Here is a 23,656-nt window from a genome sequence, read left to right as displayed (position 1 = left end):
TTTTGACTTGTTTTAAGGACATTATATCAAAGTTGGATCAGCCTGTAGTGTGTTTTTCCACTTTAATTTTGGGGGTGACTCCAAATCCAGGCCTCCATTAGTTAATAAATTTGATTTCCATTGATGATTTTTGTGTGATTTTGTTGTCAGCACATTCAACTTTGTACAGAACAGTTTTCAATGAGAATATTTCATTCATTCAGATCTGGGATGTGTTGAGTGTTCCCTTTATTTTTTTGAGCAGTGTAGAAACACTGCATATAAGTGTAATGTATGTGTGTTTGCATGTGACTGCATATTTGTGGATATCAATGTGTATGTGCATGTATGAATATATATTGTATGTATATAGAGAATATGCAATCAAAATACAGATGTATTTGTGTTTTTGACTTCCATGCCCTCCAAGAAAGTGTTCATCTCCAGTCGGCAGTGACTGGCTGGTAGTGCTCATTCATTTCAATGGATGCATGCATGATCACCTCTCCTATGAAAACAGGAGCTTACTTTCTTTAGGATTGGATGAAATTGGATTCCTCAGCAATCACACTATTTTTTCATGTCGAAAAGCTATAAAAGCCCTTGGGGAAAAAAAAACTCTTAAAATTGTGCATGTGGAGAATTACAGATTTACAAGGAAAAATCTGCAGCCATATGAGCAGCGCACATTTCCTATTGCAAAGAAAAGTAGTCACTTTGTGGACAGTTTTCATACTGATATCTTTGTGGAATAGACGTCAAAATCCGCATTGGGAAAACGCAGTGTTGACCTAATTGTCTGGAAATCCAAAATGCTATGGTTTCCGGAGCTGTCCTCTCATTTTATGTTTAGGTTTATTGTAAGGGGTTCAGAAGGAGAACATTACTGGCTTTCACTACAATGGTGGCTGATCCAGTTTACAGTTATAAAAAAGGAAATTTGCAGTTGGAGCTGGCATATAAATAGAAGACTTTATTTTAACGCCACGACGCTCTTACTCTGTTGTGATGTGAAGCACTCTGCTCTACCTGTAATATTTAAGTGCGGTATGTGGCAGAAGGGTCTAATTCCCACTTTGTATGAGGGAAGTAATAGGTGTGAAACCCAGCAGAGTGCTGCCATTCTAAGCTAACATTACCTGCTCACAACACTTGTACTCGCAGCAGGGACCTGTGCAGATCAGCAGCCATAGGACAACTGCATTACTTTCCTTATTACCTGCTTTTAGCTAGCATAAAGACTCCATTATCCCTGTAATACAAGTAGAAAGAAAAAGCTGAAGAAAGGAGCAGACTTGTGCAACTTCCTTACAGATCTTGTTTTTTTTTACCTGATTCGGAATTTTGTGAGTAGATAGACATGTTAATAACAAAATGACTCCATCATTAAAAGTGGCTTTCTGGCTGTATGTAAATAAAGCTTTATGGCTGGATAAGAAAACCTTCTATAACTTTCTAATATACTTTTGTGGGTTTTTTTTTTAAGTTACTTTTCTTTTTTGTCTTTATTCGTTGCCAAATTCTTTAAAATGGTGTGCACAGCTCCTTAATTTTGGGGAACGTCAAAAATTGTCTTTATCATTGTTTTTAATCTCTTTTTTTAACTCTAAACTCCACCCATAGTGGTCAACTTTAAAAAAAAAACATGCAAACACATATAAAATAGACTTAAAAAGAGAGCAGATTAAAAGGAGTTCGGCGCAAATGAAGAAAAAAAAGTGAGAAACAGATTCCCAAACTAGACAAAATACAGGCGCTAAAGCAATAGAAAATTGGCCCTTTGAGTTTTAATTCCTTATTTTCAAAGACTCTGTTTGCTGCAATTGAATGGGTCAATTGCCAGAGGCTTAAAAATCATAGCCCTTCGTCACATCAAACTTATTTTTAATTTTTTTTCCCCATGGTGTGCTTATCATGCTCTACTATGCTGTAAATGGTCTCAGAATGACTTTAACGACGGTGAACCATGGCATTGTATACCACATCTAAAAATCTCTATTAAACCAAGGTATATAAACGCATCACTCAGTGTCCTGTGTAGACTTGGCACTGCCCCTCCACTAGGTTGTAAAAATTGCACAACTCCAAAAATCCAAGGCACCAGGTATCTTCCTTCTACAAAAATTATTTTTATTGACACCACTGTACCCACAGAAAAATTAGCAACGTTTCCACCACTCAGGACCTTCGTCAAGCCAAGAAAAAAAGTGCACTTTTTTTCTTGGCTTAATAAAAGCCCTGCGTGGCCAGAACGTTGCTAATTTTCCTGTGTGTACACTGGTGTCAATAAGAAGATACCCGGCAACTGTAGTACATGTAAAAATCTCTGGTATGTTTTTAAATGAAGTACTGTGATTTTTCCACTGATGCAGTTTCCTCTACAAACATTTCCTAGAACTATTTCTTTAATGAGAGTTTATGTGGCAAGTACTAAACCTAGTTTGCCGCAACCTTCATCCTGCTGTTCTGTTTAAATCCTTTTTACATAAAAATGATTGCCCCAGCCATCAGTCAATCAGCTGCTATCCCTGAAGTAAGGGATGGGCAGAAACACTTTGCAATATATAGGTGTACCACATGGCACCCATTCAAATAATCAGATTGCACCAAACAGGGCCTCCCCCTCTATGAGGTCCATCTGAATTACCATATTAAGGCATTAGGACAGGGACAACTCATTTAGTTTTCAGTATTCTTTCAGCCAACTTTCCCTGTACAGCACACTGTATCATATTGTTTTGTGTAATGTGTAACTACCTAATACAAAAAGAAACTTGTTAGTACTGTATTTTAGTATCTACTATGCATGTTTGTTAAACTAATTAGGATAATTTTTGGTTGTTTGATTAACATAGTGTCTTTTTTTCATAGATACGATGGGAAAAAAATATCACATTAGGAGAACCTCCTGGGTTTTTACACTCTTGGTGGTGGTAAGTTTAATTTTTTGCGATGTTTTAACCATTCTTTCTATTGCATTTGTGAGACTAGGTTTATGCTAACTGTTTTAGAGGGAAAAATTATATAGAAATGCTATAATCTTTGTTATTTCTAGTATTATTTTTTTAAAGGTATAGGACATATTATGTCTTTTTCTATTGCAATAATTTTCTATATCGTATACAGTACATTATTTGACCACTTCTATCACACCACTAACTTGTATGACTGTAGAACACATACACATAGGAAAATCATATTTTTAAAGCTTTTGGTTACTTTTTTTATGTTTTTCATTTTGGTTTATGTTTTTAAAAGTGTACATAGCATTTATACATTCCTCAACAATAAAATTGCAATACCAAGAAGGAAAATTAGTGGAATTATGAAAAAAATTAAAACAAAATATTTTGAAAACATCTCCTTTTAATTAGTATTGAGTATGATCACCATGTGCAGAATTAAATGCACTTACATGCTTTAGCATGTTATCAATAAGGTTATTAATGGCTGTCTGAGGAATGTTCTGTTACACTGCATTCACTTGGGCAAAACATCAAGATCCGCTACTGGCAGCTTTCTTTGCAGTTGTCGACCAATGGCAAGTCCAGAGACGCTGCATGCCATGGTAGCAAATATCGGCTACTCAGAAGCTCAAGCAACATGTAGCCTAGCTTTGTCGTGCTGAACATGGCTCCAGGGACACTTTGGACAAATGGCCATCCCACTGGTTCCACTATTGATCCATTCTGTAGTGCAAGTGAAATTGGATATATTATACCCAGCCTAAGGTGTCAAATAGCATCTGCACAAATCATCAGAAAGCATTTCCACAACATTGATGAGCCAGACATCCGGCTACAGGTTTTCCATTGATCTCATTGTATCTCACTCAAAGGCTATCATGATGCAGAGCGAGGCTGAAATGGAGGTCTATCCTCCTGATTCTGCTTTTGTGTTGGATGCAATGATAGCCAGAGATTGGTCTGGAGATCACATTGGCAACAGCATGAAGAAGTCTTCACAAGGGAAAGTCATACTGGTCTTACTTCCGGGATTATAGTGTGGGGGTCACATAATTTATCGTAGTTGGACCCCTTTTTATTCTAGGTACATAAAAAGTTTGACGTTTGGTATTGGAGCCAGTGGTACAGCCAATTCTCAAAACTGCTAAGCTCAATGTAGTTCATGCTACTGTTAGCAGCCTGCTTAGCCTAAATATGCTACCATGGCCTGCAGTGTCTCCAGACTTTTCTCACATTAAGAAATTCTGGGACATCATTCGTCAGCAATTGCAAAAGGGAGCTGCCAGCAACGGATCTTGATGATTAGTGCATCCAAGTGTATTCAACATGGCATAATATTCTTCAGATGACCATTATTTAACCTCATTCATAGCATGTCAATACATGCAAGTGCGTGTATTTCTGCTCGTATCGCTCATACTCAATGCTGAACAATGAAAATTCTGTTTCTATTTTTCATCATTTGCATATAATCAATATTAACTTTATGTGGAAATAACTCTGGAACACTTCAGCGTATTCCAGTGATTCTTAGAATGTTTTTCTTGACAAGTTTTGCTCCATGTTAGTGGTAAATTTAGGCTGATATTTTTTGCGTTTATTTGTGAAAATATCGGAATTTTGGTGAAAATTTTGAAAATTTCATAAGCAGCAGTGGATGTTGCCAAGTGAAAATTTCAAATCTGCTAGTATAGTGCCTAGTACATTGTAGTGCCAATACTTTGTGCCCAGCTTTTGCTTCTGGTGACATGAACCCGTAAATTAAGCAGGCTCTCATCGCTACAGAAATACCAAACATGTGGACACTAACTGCGGTTTAGGCACACTGTGGGGCTTAGAAGGGAGGGGGCATTTGAATTTGGGGGGCGCAGAATTCACTGGATTTCTTTTGGTGGGCAAGGAGCCAAACCGCTTTTCCAGAGCCTTTGTACTACCATTAATGTGGAGGCACCTATATTTGCATTGACAGATGACGGACCTGAGTGGGGACTTTCTTTTTTTGTAGATTGAGTTAAAGCATTTATTGGGAACATTATATATAATATTTTGGATCACATTTATCCTGTTCTCTATGCTGTACACTTACATCAGGGTTTCCATCTAAATCTCCGAATGATGTGATTCAAATGAAACCCCAAGGGATCCATTCACTATACTGAGGCAGCAAAGTTACTGGCCTCTGTTCAGTAGTGTCCTTTTCAGAGGTGCACAAAACTGTGTCCGACCACTCTTTTATGCACGCTTAAAAAGAGGGACAGACAGCGTCCAAAGCGCCTCCATCTGCCTCATTACAAGGAGTCTTCCACCGGGGGTCCATCTGAATCACGTATTTCAGAGATTTACACGGAAACCACGGTGCAAGCGCTCAGCGCAGAGCACAGGATAAATGTGAGCCGAGTCATACTGCTATCTTTAGGAGACAGAATGAACAAATCAACAGCAGATCAAGAATAGGTTGCATTTATTTTCTAAGCCTTTCCTCATGCGGTATAAGTAATTAGATGACTTTATTCTTCTGATCAGTGCGATTACAGCGATATCAAATTTAAAACGTTTTTTTTTTCTGTTTGGCTGCTGTCACATATTAAAAACAGCTTTTTTGCTAAGTAAAGTTTTTGTATTGCCATATTTTGAGAGCTATAATTTTTCTATAGTCTAGAGTCATGTAAGGGCTTGTTTTTTGAAAGACGAGTTAACGTTTTTATGGGTTCCATTTTCAGGCACATGACATTTTTTGATCACTTTCTATTCTGATTTTTGGGAATTAAAATAAACAAAAACCAACAATTCAGGAATTGTTTTTTTTTATGCCATTCACCATATGGTAAAATTGATAAGGTAGCTGTATACTTCAGGTCAGTACGATTATAGCAATACCACACATACCGTATATCTTTTTTTATGTTTTGCCGCTTTTACACAATAAAAACTATTTAATAGAAAAAATTATTGCCTTCTCATCAGTATATTCTGAGAGCTGTAACTTTTTTATTTCTCAGTTGACCGAGCTGTATGGCAGCTTGTTTATTGCGGGCCAAGATGATGTTTTCAGCTATACCATTTTTATTTACATTTGACTTTTTCATTGTGTTTTATTCCACTTTTTGTTAGGCAGTTTGATGAAAAAGCATAGTCTTTTGCCAATTTTTTTATAAAAATTCTTTACAGTGTTCACTGAAGGGGTTAAATAGCGTGACCGTTTTATAGAACGGGTTGTTCCAGATGTGGCGAAATCAAAATGTGTATTTTTTTTGTTTATTTTATTTTTTTACACAAATATACCTATTTATTGGTTTAATTTTTAAAAAAATTTTGTTATTTAAATTTTTTTTATTTATTTTGCGATTTATTTTAAATATTTTTAAATTTTTTTTTACTTTTTTACTTAGTCCCTCTATGGAACTTTAACTTTTATTAGTCTGATCGCTGGTATAATGCATTGCAATGCACCAGCACTGTAATACATTATACCTGTCAGTGCTGCACTGACAGAAGCCTCTTAGACCATGCCCAGAGCATGGTCTAACAGGCTTGCCATAGCCTGGCGACCCGGATGTCGTCATGACAACCTCAGGTTCCCATGGCAACGATCGGGTACTTGCTATTGATCGCGGCATTTAGAGACTTAAATTTCCTGGGGCGGTGTAGGCACTGCTCCCGGTAGTAACAGCGGCTCCAGGTGGCAATCGTGTGGGCTGCTCCTGTGCCCACACAATTGCCATGACGTAAATTTATGTCATTTTTCCCAACCATGTCGTAAACTTGCGTCAAATATCCTGAAGGGGTTAAAGCGATTTTCCTGGTTTTAAAAGACATGGATGCTTTTTTTCAGTAGCAATGGTACATTGCAGCACAGTTCCCTTTACTTTAGTGGAATGAGCTGCAACAGTGTGCTACTGCTCTGGAAGAAAACAGCTATCTTTTTCTAATCTTAGACAGCCCCAACAATTCATAGGTGAACCCTGCTCTCTTATGTGCATCCTAGGCAGTGAAAACATCAAGAATGCGTATGCATCATTTTCTTTGCTCAAAAAGAAGAGACCCTTTCAAAGTAAAAAAGATATACACATATTCAACCATTACTCCAAAACTGTTGGAGAATGTGTTCATGTGCTACCATAAAAATGAAAACTGGTTGTAATATTCACATTTTTTCATATTAGGGGCAAAGGAGCATGAATATAATCTGGGGCAACGCCTTTAACCCCTTCCCAACATATGATGTACTATTATGTCATATGTCACAAGCTTAGCCTGCATCTTTCACAGGAGATGGTGACTGTGTTCAAGTTCCCTAAAGGGACTAAAATATAAAGGATTAACTGCTCTAAAGGGGCAAAAATATAAAGTAAAAAGTGAAAACAGTGTTGAAAAATAAAAAAATAGAAATCACTCCAGTTTTCCCCCTTTATAAAAATAACTATATTTGGTATCTCTGTGTCCTTAGGCTATGTGCAGACATTCAAGATTTGAAGCAGAAATTTCCACAGCGTTTCTGCATCTCCTTGGCAGGAAAAACGCTGCGGAAAAACCATGCGGTTTTGTCGTGTTTTTGATGCGTTTTTTTATGCGGTTTTTGAAGCGTTTTTGTACATCACTGAATTCTTTTTGGAGCTAAGCAAAGTTATTTGGTGGGACATTGCTTAAACCCTTGGATTACCATCAGAACTGGGGTGAGTATATTGGTTAATTTAAATGAAAGAATGTATCTGTTGTATTTCAAATAAAGTGTTTACTCTGTGTCTGTGTGTTTATTTAACTCTTTACTTTAGCTTAATTAGGTTTGGTGATGAAAGGGTCTGATTGACACCTTGTCATCACCAAACAAAAGAGCTAGGTGTCAGCTAATCCCATTAGCATTTCCATTCATGTAATTTCTGGGGCAGCTGTGAACTACTATTTTTAGCTTAGGAAGGTGCCATTAGGCAAACATGGTCCTTGGCTATTATTAGCAGCTCACAGCTGTTTCGTTAGCCGCTACGTCCCCCCGATCAGTTCTCAGCAGCGCTTTGGATGCAGCGTATTTTTGCTGCTTCCAAAACGCTGTGTTCTAATGCCACGCTTTTGTTGTCGGTACATGTGAATCCACCACATATAATGACACTTCAATCAGTCAAAGTCTGCAGCGGAGACTAGCGTATCCGCTACAGAAATTGACATGCTGCGGGTGAGTTTGGGTACGCGCCACGATCAGGAGCCACTGCAGGTTTGATGCTGCATGTTTATACAGCGTCAATCCCGCAGCATCCATATGTTACAGCATAGTGGATGGGATCTCTAGAAATCCCATGTTCACTATGCATGCATCAGAGGCTGCAAATCACCCGTGGACACTGACATGCGGCGCGTCTTTCAGGACCGCAGCATGTCAAACTCTCTTGCGGAGTTGCTAGTCTCCACAACAGAAATTTGACCACTCAAAAGTATTGAATGCGGTAAATCCTCATGGTTCAGTGAACACATGTGGATTTACCTGCCTTCAATAGAATGCAACATTTTGGACGCAGCAAAAATATGCGTCCAAAGTGCTGCTACTTCCGGATCGTGGGCACAGAGCCTAAAATAAATAAAAAATGGCTTGGGCTCCCGCGTCATTTTTATAACCAGCAGAGGGAAAGCCGACTGCTGGGGACTGATATTAGTAGCCGGGGAAGGGGCCATTAGCAAACAGTGTTCCCTGGTTATTAATGGCGCATCCATAAGATGCACCAAATCTGGCACTTAGCCTCCGCTCTTCCCACTGCCCTGTAGCGAGTGGCGTAAAAGGGTTGGGGTTCACATCAGCCTTGTATAGGCGGCTGACGTGAAGCCCAGGTTAGTAATGGAGGGCGTCTAAGAGACGCCCCCATTACTAATCGCGTAGTAAAGTGGTCGCCACTTTTTCAATAAATACATGGCCAGAATAAAGTATTTTAATGAAATAAAAAAACACACGGTTTTAAAAAAAAATGTTATTGCGCTCTCAATCCCCGAATCCCTCGTCTCCTGAAAAAAAAGTAAAATAAAAAACAACCATATCCCTCACCTCTCCGCTGTCACGACGTAGTCCACGATTCCGTCACGATTGTCCGTCGGCGATTCTACAGCAGTGACATCACCAATCATTGATGTCACTGCTGTAGAAGATAGCAATGTATACTGACAGGAGTGTAAAATCACTCCTGTCAGTATACATTGCTGATGCAGGAGTGGGATCACTGGGGTTCATCAGCTGAAGATCAGCTGATCAGCCCCGGTGAGCTCACCACCAGTACTGGTGGGAACATTCTTGAGAATGTTTCCACAGTGAGGTCACGTGAGCTCTCAGCTGATCTTCAGCTGAGAGCTCATGTGACAGCAGGTCCTGGCAGCGCAGTACACTGCTGAGAGCGAGCGCACTCCTGGCAGTGTACCGCCGGGAGGACGACATCGTCGCACAGGTGAGAATAAGGTTTTTTATTTTATTTTTTACTTTTTTTAATTTTTTTACTGCCAGTGGTTCCCGGCTCGGCTGAGGAGACTACTGCTCCCCTCAGCCGCGCCGCTCTCGCTGTTATCAGCGGGAGCAGCGGCCGGATGAGGGGAGTAGTACTCCTCCTATGCCGACCCGGGTACCACCCGCAGCGTGTTTCTGCAGCGATTCACAGCCCATTGGCTTTAATTGAAACGCAACAAATCCGCAGGTATAAATATTATACTCTGGATTTGCTGCGTTTCAATTAAAGTCAATGGGCGCAAATTCGCAGCGGAAACATGCGCACAATTGACATGCTGTTTTTTTTTCCGCAATGGAAATCCTGAGAGGAACTTTCCGCACAGCACACCAGGATTACCATTGCAAAAGCTGGCAGACAGATTAGCAAGCTTTTTCGCTGCGTTTCCATGGCAAAAAAACGCCACGAAAATGCATCAAAAACGCTTCATGTGCACATAGCCTTAAAGAGAACCTGTCATGTCCTAGCTACTATCTACATTGCCCCCATAGCGTTGTTAGTGATGAAATGTTCATCACTAACAAGCTTTTTTCATTAAAATTGGTGGCATTATAATGATTTTATAACCTTTGACATACTTTGTCCTACCTTCTCGTTTTCAGTCATAGGGGTGTGATTCTCACATTCAGACAGGGGCGGGCGTCGCATTCAGTCACGTATTTGAATATTGCTTCACAAGCGCCATTATTGTGGGGCGCATGCACATTTGTACATGTCCGGCCGCTGGTCCCTGCGTGTGCGCAGTGAGGCTGTGTAGTTCACAGCTGCACTGCGCATGCACTATGACCCTCTATTCCCCATGTCTGCGCAGTGAGCCTGTGTGATTACCAGCTTCACTGCGCACGCGCTATGTTCCCACGCGTGCGCAGTGAGGCTGTGTAGTTTGCAGCCTCACTGCGCAGATGTGGGACCAGTGGCCGGACATGTATAAATGTGCATGTGTGCCACAATAATAGCGCCTGCCGGGAGCAATATTCAAATACGTGGCTGGCGCCAGCATTGACTGAATGCGGCGCCCGCCCATGACTGAATGTGAGAATCTCACCCCTATGACTGAAAACAAGCAGGTAGGACAAAGTGTATATAATGTTAGAAAATCATTATAATACCACCAATTTTAATGAAAAAAGCTTGTTAGTGATGCACATTGCATCACTAACAACGCTATGGAGGCAGTGTAGTAGCTAGGACATGACAGGTTCCCTTTAAAAGTCTGATCTATGAAAATATAAACTGAATGAACCCAATCAATAAATGGTGTAACAAGAAAAAAATCTAAACTTTGCAAAAAAATGCCACAAAAAGCGATCAATATGTCATATTTACCCCAAAATGGTATAAAAAAAATGGCAGCTCGCCACGCAAAAAGCAAGCCCTTGTACGCCAACAGTCATTAAAAAATAAAATAATCTAAGGGTCTGAAAAAATGGTGACATAAGCAAAATTTTTTTTTTCTTTACGAATTGCCACTTTTTTATTTCACAAATTACAAAAAACTACACAAGGTTGGCATCATTGTTATTGTATTGACCTGAAAATCATGCTGCCTAGTCATTTTTACCATACTATGAAAAACATAAAAATAAAACTCAAAAAACAATTGAGAATTGTAAGTAACTTGTCATGAACTTGATCTATTGCTTATGTCCCTTTTTTTTGTATAATGAGCAGGGGCGTACATAGAAATCCTGGGGCCCCATATCAGAAGTTCAAATTGGACCCCCCCCCCCCCCCAAAAAAAAAATATTATTATTATTCGGCGGGGTCACAGGATAGCATATCTCATAACTGTGCAGTCTCTACAAAGGAATTTTCATGCTACTGAAGCCCTAGATTCCCCTTTCATTGCACATATAAAGTATAATGTCAACAAAAGTGCCCCACAAACTCTGTATGATTCCGCCACAGTGAATTCCTCCACAGTACCCTCCACACGCAGAGTATGATGACCCTACTGTACCCCACCTCAACTCCCCTTGCAAAGTATGGTGACCCCAACACAGTAGGATCCCCAATTGTAACCCCTACACAGCCCTCCATGCAGTGTAATGGGCCTACATACAGTATAATGGCCCCACACCTCTCCACACTGTATAATGGCCCCCACTAGCCTTCCAAACACTATAATGGCCCCCACACAGCCCTCTACACAGTATAATGAATCCCACACAAACCTTCACACTGTATAATTGCTTGCATACAGTATAATGGCCTCCACATAGACCTCCATAAAGTACAATATAAAGGCCCCCACATAGCCTTCCAAATATTATAATGGCTCCCACATAGCCCTCCGAATATTATAATTGCCCCCACATAGCCCATAGCCCTCCATATAATATAATGGCCCCCACATCACATAGCCCTCCATATAGTATAATGGGCCCCACATAGCCCTCCTTATAGTATAATGAGCCCCACATTGCCTTCATATAGTATAATACACCCCATAGTCCTCCATATAGTATAATGCACCCCATATTGCTTTTCATATAGTATAATGCTCTCCATAGTCTTCCATATGGTATAATGCACCCCATAGTCCTCCATATAGTAAGATGCACCTTATAGTCCTCCATATAGTATAATGCACCCTATAGTCCTCTATATAGTATACGGCACTCCCCATAGTCCTCCAGATAGTATAATTCACCCAATAGTCCTCCATATAGTATAATGCACTCCATAGTCCTCCATATAGCATAATGTGCCCCATAGTCCATATAGTATACTGCACTCCCCATAGTCCTCCATATAGTATAATGCACCCCATAGTCCTCCATATAGGATAATGCACTCCATAGTCCTCCATATAGTATATTGCACCCCATAGTCCTCCATTTAGTATACTGCACTCCCCATAGTCCTCCATATAGCATAATGTGCCCCATAGTCCTCCATATAGTATACTGCACTCCCCATAATCCTCCACATAGTATAATGCACCCCATAGTGCTCCATATAGGATAATGCACCCCATAGTTCTCCATATAGTATAATGCATCCCATTGTCCTCCATATAGTATAATGCACCCCATTGTCCTCCATATAGTATAATGCACCCCATAGTCCTCCATATAGTATAATGCACCCCATAGTCCTCCATATAGTATAATGCACCACATAGTCCTCCATATAGTATAACGCACATCATAATCCTCCATATAGTATAATGCACACCATAATCCTCCATATAGTATAATGCACTTCCCATAGTCCTCCATATAGTATACTGCACTCCCCATAGTTATCCATGTAGTATACTGCACCCCCCATAATCCTCCATATAGTATACTAGTTCTCCATATAGTATAATGCACCCCATAGTCCTCCATATAGTATAATGCACTCCCCATAGTCCTCCATATAGTATAATGCACTCCATCGTCCTCCATATAGTATAATGCACTTCATAGACCTCCATACAGTATAATGGCCACCACAATGTACTCACTGATTTAACAAAAATAATACAATACTTACCCCTCTTCCTCGTTCCCCGTCACGTAATGTCGTCATCACCCCCTCTACGCTGAGATGTCAGATGTCGAGGAACAGTGATGGAGGAGGGAGTGTCAGCTGACACTCCCTCTTTCATTGTTGATTTCAACTGTATCGGCATCCAGGATGCCAATACAGTTGAATGTGCGAAACCGGGTGGGGGGAGGTCTGGCACTGGCTCTGGGCCCCCCAGCTCATGGGCCCCATAGCTGCCACATGGCCTGCCGCCATTGGCGGTACGCCATTAATAATGGGTGTTTGGTTAGACTAATATACTGTAAAGATAAAAGCCTCCAAAAATACTAAATATAACTATCATTTATTGTCCTTCTTAAGGCACATACCTGGTGTGCCTGTGTTGAAAATCCATCACTGAGATCAGTGAGTAGTACAAGATACCTTATGTCACATGTTGGAATGATTTTCTTTTAAGTTGTCCTAGCAATCGCTATTCTTGGCTGAGAAGCTGACTGCTTAACACAGGGGATTGCTGAAGATTTTTTTATTCTCCAGCCATGGAGAACAGCCTGGCTGCCTCAGTCCGGCACATTTATTTGTATAGCTCATACATAGTGGGTCCATTGAGGTGAAAACGTGCTGTTTTAGGTGCGCAGTGTTGTACATGATAAAGAGGACAACGCTCTGCAGCGTGTTTTACATGGTGTTACTCTAGTAACCTGACAATCTGCAGTGCCGTCTCATTTGCTACAATTTGCTATTCTTCTATTCTCTGACCTCCTAAATGAATCTCTTTATAGTTTTACCTTGTCATCACTGGAGGTCACTTACTACATGTCTGGGAAAGCATTATTAATATAAATCTCACTTTTCTTGTTGGAATGGGCCTTTTAGTGATCAGCAATATAAGATCAGATAATAATATTATTCACAGTATTTCTCAACTGGCCATAATTAGGGTAATGTAACTGTACTCATATAAATAAAATAATGTCTGTTAATCTAAATTAATCTTTACACAGTAGAGATGAGCGAATCTATTTTCTGCAAATCAAATTTGTGTCGAAATTTGCTTGACCTGGCGAATGCGAACAATTTACAATCCGAGCTGCTCAAATTGCAAAAGAAAATACCCGCCACCTTTTTACACTTTGCAGAAGATTGCATTAGCCACAAAAGGCTCACATCACCTTAGAAGCAGCCGGTCAGTAGGGACTATCATAGTCTGAATAAATGCTGAGGCAGAGAATGCAGCACCCATTTTAGGTTGATTTAGAATAGTGAGAGGACATCAGAGCTCACAGATCAGCAGCAGAAATAGGAAGAGAATGCCCTAAAACAGGGTTCCCCAACTCCAGTCCTCAAGGCCCACCAACAGGTCATGTTTTCAGGATTTCCTTAGTATTGCACAGGTGATGTAACTATTGCCTGTGCTGATGATGGAATTATCACCTGTGCAATACTAAGGAAATCCTGAAAACATGACCTGTTGGTGGGCCTTGAGGACTGGAGTTGGGGAACCCTGCCCTAAAACATTGGACAAAGTCTCCAGACAGTTATCTGTTGTATAGTCACAGCAGTAAAGAAGAGTGTGGTAGACTGCGAATAATGCAGAGATTCCATTGATGGTGGGGAGAGGGAATAAGCAAGGTGCTAGCAGCAGTGTAAGACTTGAGCCACGGCCCCACTATCAGTATTTGGTCAGTATTCGGTCAGTATTTTTTCTCAGGACTGGGAACCAAAACCAGGAGTGGGTGATAAATGCAGAATTGGTGACTTGTTTCTATTATACCTTTTCTCTGATTGCTCCTTACCTGGTTTTTGCTCCCACTCCTGAGAAAAAATACTGACCGAATACTGACCAAATACTGATAGTGGGGCCCTTGCCTTAGTGCGATTTATCATGACCAGTGATATGGTGTAACTGACATCTGTTGTGGTGCATTTCAATTACAATTACATTGTTTCTTCATTCATAATGCACCGATATAAGTTTTCCCATAGTCCAAACTAGAGAATATCAATACCGATAAACGTTTTTTTGCAATAAACAGACCAAGAATAAAATAGCAAAAGAACCTTTATTTAACATTAGTAAAATCCAGTAGACATATATTAAAACAGGAGAAACACCACAGAAAAGAGAGTTGGGAACACCTGGACAGGAGACCAGAATCAATGTGTCTAGATCTACTAAACATACATGTACTAAAGACCTGAATGGTCCAACAATGATATAAATGGGATATTAAAAATTGCAATATCACAGAAAAATATACATAAACAGTGTAAAACAATCAATAAGCAAAAAAGGGGGGAACACTGTCCCTCAAAATTAGTGAAATATAATATACATATGCTTTAAATTAGAAAGACATGTGGGATGTAAGGCCAAATCTGCCCCCCATCTGCAAGTCTAACATATACATATATCAAATAACAATATAAATCCCATCTAAATTGAAATAGATACAACCATAGTGTTAAAACATGATAGAATATTACCTCAGGTAGTAGACTGTCCAGGCACCTACCACACCCGATGCGCGTTTTGCACTTGAAATGCTTCGTCAAGGAGTCAAATTCATTCATAATGCACTAAAAAGCAGCAGCAAGCCAGCACAATATTGTTTACGGAAAAGAAAAAAAGAAATCCATGTCAGTCAGAGACAGTGTGCTGTCTTGTCCCAAGCGACTGTAATGAGTATTTCCGTTTCTGGTGCAGTTTTGCTTTGTGAAGAAAGGGACACGTTTGTTAAAAATACGAAAGAAAATTAGTCAAAATCCAGATATTTAACTTTGATTGTTTATCACAAAGTGTGCATGTCACAAACAATATTTTGCACGTCTGTTTTACTAGTCAAATTTTACAGATGCTGGCTCTTTACCTACTTGGCATTTCTGATTAGATCATTTTTGGGAAGGGGGTTGAATTTTGATAAAACAAAAAATTGAAAGATGAATGTAAAAATGTAAAAATTGAACTGTTCATGTCTATATTTGACACCTGTTTTACTAGTACAACTTGACAACTGTACATGCCACACCTATACTGCGACCTGCTGACACATTTTGCTTTCTGTATGTGAACCTACCTACATAGCATTTATTGTTCCTTCCTTTTTGGCATGGATTGAATAACTGGAAGAAAGGGTTGTCAAAAGTTAATTATAGTGTTGTACGAAATGTATAGTAAAATAAAAAGTGGTAACAGACAGGGTAGTGTAAAAGAAAATAAAAACATATCACGGCTAAGGCCGCATTCACATATCCGTGTGTCAGAGTCCGTGGCTATTGGATCCATTTTGGGTTTAATTGGACCATGACACTTGCATGTGTAAATCCGGCCTTAGAAGATGAGAGCCATTAGCTAAAGCATCACTACCACAAGTGACTAAACACAGGTCACAGCTGTCTTCCTTTGCCTCCGGCAAGCGTATTAGTAGGGAGAAGTCAGAGGGCGTTATGAAATTTATTGCACATTAGTATGATGTTACCACTGACAGCAACATCATCAGTTTGAGTCAGCGGTCTGCACAGAATGGTGTGCGTGATCACAAATGGTTAAAAGGGATGATTTTTGTATAGTTTTTAATTTTAAAAACGTGAAGTTTGGCTGTGCTCTGTATGATTAAATGCGTTGTTGGTTACTACCAGGTTATTAACCATTTGTATGGTGAGATCACTTTGACATTACTAAGGCTGCGTTTGGGTTAAGAAGTTTGAAAGGGTTGGATACAGTCGAAGGAGACTTCAGAGTCTTTTCAGGGCAAATGGAGGCTTTGCAGTGTTTCAATTTGCTGTGAATCGATTCGCTGCAAATCAAGTTGCTATTACTGAGAATCAGAAAACAATGTGAGCTATTTAATAGCCTTAGTCTTACAGAGGTTGTTCTTGTCCCGTGCCACTATGTACCTAGCTGAATGTGGCAATACAGTTATACACATTTTCATAATTGTGACGGAATTTATGATGTAGATGTGGCACCCCAGGGGTCTGGTTTCCACAGTAACAGCAATGTTATGTCTGAGAGCAGGTGGGAGGTCTCTTGGTCAGGAATCCTATGCATGCCACACCTCCTGCCCAGTCCTGGGAGGGGAAGAACTTCCCCTATATAAACCTGGGGCTGAGGCAGGGTTAGGGAGTTCAGAGGGAGAGTTCAGCCAGGAGGGCTGACAGGGAGCTGTGGCTCCGGCTGGGCCCAGCTCCTGGGCCATGCCAGAAGTAGAGACAGAGAAGAGAAGCAGCATAGGAAGAAACAACAGGAGCTCTGTGGGAGCAGTACTACAAGGAGTCAGGGGCTGGCAGCTGCAGAGCTCGCCCTGACTGAGAAGCTATCACCGGACCCGGAGTCCGAGGCTGTGGGGACTAACTACTATCCAGCAGCAGAAACCGACCGGCAGGGGATTTCAGGTCCTCTGGCCAAGAAACCCGAAGGCACGGTCACACGCGTGGGACCAGCACCGCCGTCGTGGAGCGGAAGCTACTAGAAGGCCCCGAGTCACCGGCCATACGGGTGAGCACCACACGGTACACTCAGGGACGTGGGCTACTTATACCCGCCTCTAGCAAGGTAGCCAGAAGAGTACAGTTAGTTTGGGAGGCCTACAACTCCGCCTGGCCAGGGGAGATCCCATCTGCTCAAGGACTGACCAGGCCCCAATCGCTAGCCAGTACTCCGGGAGGGTCTATCTTTGTCACCAGTAAAGACCCTGAACTACACCGTACCGTCTCCGAGTGGTTCCTGCTACCCCCATCATCCACGTCGGCTGCCCTGAGGCCATACCCCTCCCGTTGGGGGTGATACTATCACGCTGCACAATCCTACCACCGGCCTCAGCGGTCTGCCCTGCAGCGGCAGCTCCTTCGCTGCATTCAACGGGTGGCGTGGTCGTCCAACATCTACCACTAATACATCGCCGCTCAGTTTGACTCCCTGGGCACGGACCGGGTCACCGCCACGAGACTACAACCCTCAACAGATCCGGCTCCGGGTAAGCTCCCGTGCGCGCGATGCCGCGCGACCAAGGCCCAGGGGTGCGTCAACGATATCGGTGAACTCAGGTTCATAGACTCTCATACAATAAAGGCTACAGAATGTCTACCAAAAGACAACCTGATTTGGTGTCATTCACTCACAACTAGGATCTATTTCTTATGTGCTTATTGAAAATGTTACATTTTAGACCTACCAAAATTACTATGCTCAATGCTCATGTTCTGTTTAGCTTAAGGATGAACCCCTAAAATCATCTCTTCTGGTATGCCTTAAAGATCCCAGTCTGCTACTGAAATCTTTATCTGTAAATGGGAAGAATATTTAACTGGAAACACTACATCCAATTTTATCTTCATAGAGATGTAGAAAATGTATCATTCAGGACAAGTAAATTACAAGCTGTTGCTGTGCGCATCCAAGAGATATTCTTCCAACCGGACCAGTTAGGGTCTTCTAGACTGATGACCATATGACTAGCCTGGTGAATAATGGCTTTCAGTAACTTTAATTAAACAAATTACAATTCACAACATAATGTGTGCAGTCTCTATTTGAAAGTGTAAGTTCTGTATTCTGTTCTTGTGTTTGATTTCACTCTTGGGAGCCTAGAGCTATTCATACTGCCTTGGAGAGAAGCTGTGACCTGTCTATATTCTGACTACAATGGAGAAACTCTCGTAAATTATGGTCCCTTCTCCACACAGGGGACCCATCGATTATGAGGCAGACATGTATTTCAAATTATTTATTGGTACACTGCTGGGATATAGCATATTTTTTAGCTCTCTCCAGCTATGTCTGAGGAAGTGAAATCATTTCCTTATACATTTTATACAGGGTAAGCCCCTCGCCTAGCATCAAAGGTTACAACACTCGGGTTTGGGGACTATAAAATTTGACATGTAATAATATTTATCATGGTTGCCTATAGGATTTTTCCATACTGCCTTTTTTAATGAGCTTGTTATATCATAAAAAGCTATAATGAAGTATGATTTGATTCTAAGAACATGGAACCTACAAATACTGGTCAGATGCACTAGTGATGTTCCTAGGCTTTCACCTTTATGAATACTTAAAGGAGCTCTTATAGGAGACGTCAGGTTTACAAAACATATTTTCGATTGCTATACTAGATAATTCTGAATTTAAATAGAGAGTGGTCAGCTATTTAGGACCTCCATCAATTAGCCCACTTATGGATCTCACTATGTGTGCTTTACCTATAATTGAGTGGAATTGATCCATTGCTTTCAGGTTCTCCTACAAATTATGGTAACTGACATGTACTCAACTTATTTTTTGGCTATTGTTGTGAGAAGAAAGCATTTAGAAGGGTATTCCCAAACCAGTCATTTATGTCAGACCTCAGGGACACCTCTCAATCCACACTAAATCAAGACATTTTAAACATTTACAGATGTCTAAAATTGAAAAATGTTACCTTCATTTTAATGTTTTTCCTCCATAAATCAATAGTATATGTGAAAATAAGAATCTCTGTAATATATTTTATTAGAGAAGTCGCCTTCTTTCTTTTCCTAAACTCGCGGCGTATTTAAGTTGAAGTGTGGCCCCTGGACGTAGTTAAAAGTGGAGCCCCAAATGCACAATTATACCTAAATATTTAGGGTGCAAGCCATTTTCAGACCATTAATTGAGTTGTGATCTACTATATATAAGATATTATTTTCTGTCTTGGTTTAGATGGGTGATGTGCAGCAGAGAGCGATGATTTTTGTTCCAGCATAAACGATCCAATCACCTGATGAATGAGCATTTTGCTTGTTCATTGGGTGATTGCCGACATGTTTACTCCTCTGAACACTGGTCTGTGCTGCTGGTATATTAAAATATGGATGCACACTGTATATTATGCATGCACATGCACACACTCTTCATGCTACACACAATGTATGTTACAAACACACACTGTATGTTACACATATACTATATGCTACGCACACTGTTACACACTCTATATGCTAAACACACACACTGTATATTACACATATACTATATGCTACGCACACTGTTACACACTCTATATGCTAAACACACACTGTATGTTACACACACTGTATGTTACACATATACTATATGCTACGCACACTGTTACACACTCTATATGCTAAACACACACTGTATGTTACACACACTGTATGTTACACATATACTATATGCTACGCACACTGTTACACACTCTATATGCTAAACACACACACTGTATGTTACACACACATACACTCCATGCTACACACACTGTTTGTTACACATATACTATATGCTACGCACACTGTTACACACTCTATATGCTAAACACACACACTGTATATTACACACACTGTATGTTACACACATATTCACTCCATGCTACACACACTGTTTGTTACATACATAATGTCCATTCTACACAAATACACAGTGTATGTTAAGCTTACAGTATTTTACACAGACACTGTATATGACACACCCACATGCATTGCATGTTACACGCACGTACGTACATACACACATACACACTCACACATTGCATTTTGCACACAAATATACACACACATAGTGTAGAAGATATACCAGGTTCTCTCCTCTTCAGTTCTTCCTTACTTTCACAGGGTTATATGATGTCATCAAAAGGTCTTCTACATTTCTAACCTTGAAAACTGCACTGATAGTAAAGTCAGGCAGCCACAGACTGACTGGCTCACTTAACCTGCAGTAGTTAAGATTTGTCTTTGGGCCCTTATGGGGATAGGAGTCCTGGGCAATTACCCAGGTTCCCTCTCGCCATAGTTAAGGCTGGCCCTTCCTGGTCTTATATTCACTTCTAAATGTTCTATAGTTCATGGTTAAAATATGTCTTCAGTGGACACAGATTTCCCTATTACTGAGATTACAGTTGGTACTTTTAATATTCTATGTAGAGGGAGGAGCTAGAGACAGACACACACACACACACTACTGCAAGTGCTCCTGAAATGATAGTTACATGGTATGGTTTATTCTTAGGGTTATTATCAGTTCTAGAAATGATATAAGGGGGGAAATTGTATATTTCCAGATAATAATAATAATAATAATAATAATAAGGTGTGAAATAGAAATATGTGAAACCTCATAAGAAATTACTTATAAAATCATGGTGGATAACTTACTGGATTTTTAGGAGTATGTGAATCTATTATAATAATTTATAATATAATAATGTATGAAAATATCTTATGCGTGTTTCAATAACATCTCACCCCCATTCTTATTGGGGTATGTAGTTTGAGTTTTTTTGTAGTGAATCAGAAAACTATTGTTTGCTGCACATCCTTTGTTTACATGGGAAGATGTGCTGCTGACAATTATGATTGTATGTTAAACTTACATAAAAGATGTGATCTGCTATAAAAAAAAGTGTCAGCTTACTTGTTGGCTGATCCCTGTTATGTTTTACAAAAGCTAATTATCAGGAAAAAGCCATGTAAAAGGAATACATGGAGCAAATTTCTTTCCACTATAACCAAAGATATAATATTTGGCCATCTTCCTAATAATATAAAACTAATGATTACATTTAGTAATACATTTCTTCCAATGTGGCCAATTGTTCACAAGGTGATTTTCCAACAAAGATGACTTAAAGGAAACCTGTCACCTCCACTGATAATATGCAAGTAAACTGCCGGTAAATCATACCTGGCTAGCTTTCTTGAGCAGCAGCTACAAGGAGAAAATGAAGTTTTATTCTCCCTTCAGTCTACTGCTTTCAGTCACCGGGGTGGTGCAGCGGCTGTTAAAGTCACCACTCTCTATACAGTGAGCAGAGCTCTAATCACTCTCCAACACACTGAGCGATAGCTTACTCTGCACTAACTGCACGCAGGCTGTCAGTCAGTGTGCCAGGTGTGATTACAGCTGCGCTCATTATACAGAGCTTTCCGTGTCGCCTCGATGACTGGAAGTGAGCAGCTGCAGGGAGAATATAACCGAATTTTCTCCCTGTAGCCACGACTCCATTAAGCCTGCCAGGCATGATTAAAACTTCAGATCTCAACGTAAAACTATTTTCCAACATTCTGACTAATAATATCATAAATAGTAAATTTACAATTTTTCAAAATTTCATCATTGTACATTTGGCGTAAAGTTAAATCTCTGTTGAACCTGATGAAAACTTTTTGGACAATCTTTAATAGATTCATTCATTGTTAGCCTAACCATTGATAAAATGCTCCTCTGGATAAAAATGTATAATTAATTTAAAAGTAATGCGTCTCTTAGTATTTAAAATAATAGTTAATATTTAAAAGCACAGACTCAATCATACATTTAATTAATGTCTACATAGATTCACAAGTCTTGTCAAAGAAGAATGTTGGGAGTAGATTTTAATTACATTTCTAAAATGGAACACTTAGCTCTTGATGTGTAACGTGCTAGAATTCTAGCTGGATTATTACTTTTTGTGGCTACAAATATAATACTTTGAAAAAAGGTCCCCCAAAAAAATAAGAAAATATCCAAGTCTAACATATTTGTAGGCAATGGTCCTGGAACCAAGAACTAGCAGAATACATAACAGTTTTGGCCAAATCCTGTAGGCTCAGTATGTCTTGGAAGAGGTTTGTGCGGTTTGGAAGCTTTAAGTTGTCCCATGCTAAGCCCTGAGTGGTATTGTGGGGTTATTTTACTAACCTGACTGATTTCCTCATTTTACCAGAAAACTTTTATTTTATCCTCGTGGATTTTATCAGAGGCCTCTTTAAAAGTGTCATTTCATAAGGTATAAACATTTTTAATGATTATTTAGCAGAATATATTTAAAGGGGTTTTGTAGGATTAGCTTTTTAATATCTTTAGGCTTGTTATAGGTAAAAATAAGAAAATAAATCAGCATTACTCACCTTCCGCTGGTCCAGCATGCCGCTGCGGTGGTGACGCCATGACTTAGTTGTTAAAAAAAATTAAGAAACTTGTAAAAAAAAACAAGACGTTAAATGGGTCAAAGAGCCTTACCACATAGGATATTTAGCGAAAAAAGAGTCTTCTCCAAAAGGTTTTCTTCCCCAACCAACCAACACCCTTCTTTGCACTGACAAGAGGCAAACACCATGAAACAGCTATGTGCAAATCGGTATCTTTTGCTTTTGGAGAAGACTCTGGTTTGAATAAATATCCAAGCCATGTGGCAAGTGTTTTAAAGGGTCTGATATTGACCTTTAGGTTGAGCTACCTCCGATAGATAGCACTGAAGAGCCAGCTTTCTTGTTTCTGGAGAAGAGCTAATTTTTATAACCATTGGATTAAAGAATCCTTCCCTTTAACTTTTTCCCCTAAACCTGTGTATATGTGTATAAACTGTAGTGTCAATGTGTTAATATATTAACCTACCACCGTCTTTTCCGGTATCCAGCGCTGCTCCATTTCTGAATGATGTCACCGCTCTTGAGGCAATCCAGATTACTCTATGCGTGAACTGGAAGTCTCTTTTACAATGTAAGCCTATTGCGTAACGTTCTGACCCTCTTTCTCATGCACTATAGGCTTATGCTGTAAAAGCCACTTCTGGAAGCATCTAAAGGTCCTAGACCAACCCGTGAAAAACAACCCCTTATCATTAAACTTTACAGTTGGCATAATACAACGAGGCAGCTAATGATAACGTGGCAAACCCATATTTGTCCATCAGATGTCTAGATTAGTCCCATCACAGAACGCATTTCCACTTGCTTTAGAGTCCAGTGTTGGTGTGCCTTACCCCGTTCCATCTGACTCTTGGCACTGTGCTTGGT

At 40.0% G+C, this 23,656-nt stretch overlaps 1 protein-coding gene across 1 annotated transcript in view; it reads left to right on the top strand.

Moving 5' to 3' along the window:
- Nucleotides 1-23,656, top strand: part of SSBP4 (single stranded DNA binding protein 4) — a 510,052-nt gene that overhangs the window by 186,524 nt on the left and 299,872 nt on the right. The window contains exon 3 of the mRNA XM_073686385.1: nt 2,851-2,912. Within this exon, the coding sequence (XP_073542486.1) occupies nt 2,851-2,912 (62 nt within the window). The remainder of the gene's footprint in view (nt 1-2,850; nt 2,913-23,656) is intronic.

Source organism: Phyllobates terribilis, unplaced genomic scaffold, assembly GCF_046119375.1.
Source record: "Phyllobates terribilis strain yellow unplaced genomic scaffold, ASM4611937v1 Scaffold_1__5_contigs__length_1240528914, whole genome shotgun sequence".
NCBI lineage: Eukaryota > Metazoa > Chordata > Amphibia > Anura > Dendrobatidae > Phyllobates > Phyllobates terribilis.
The sequence above is the reverse complement of the archived record's forward strand: the minus strand, read 5'-3'. Positions and strand labels throughout refer to the sequence as shown.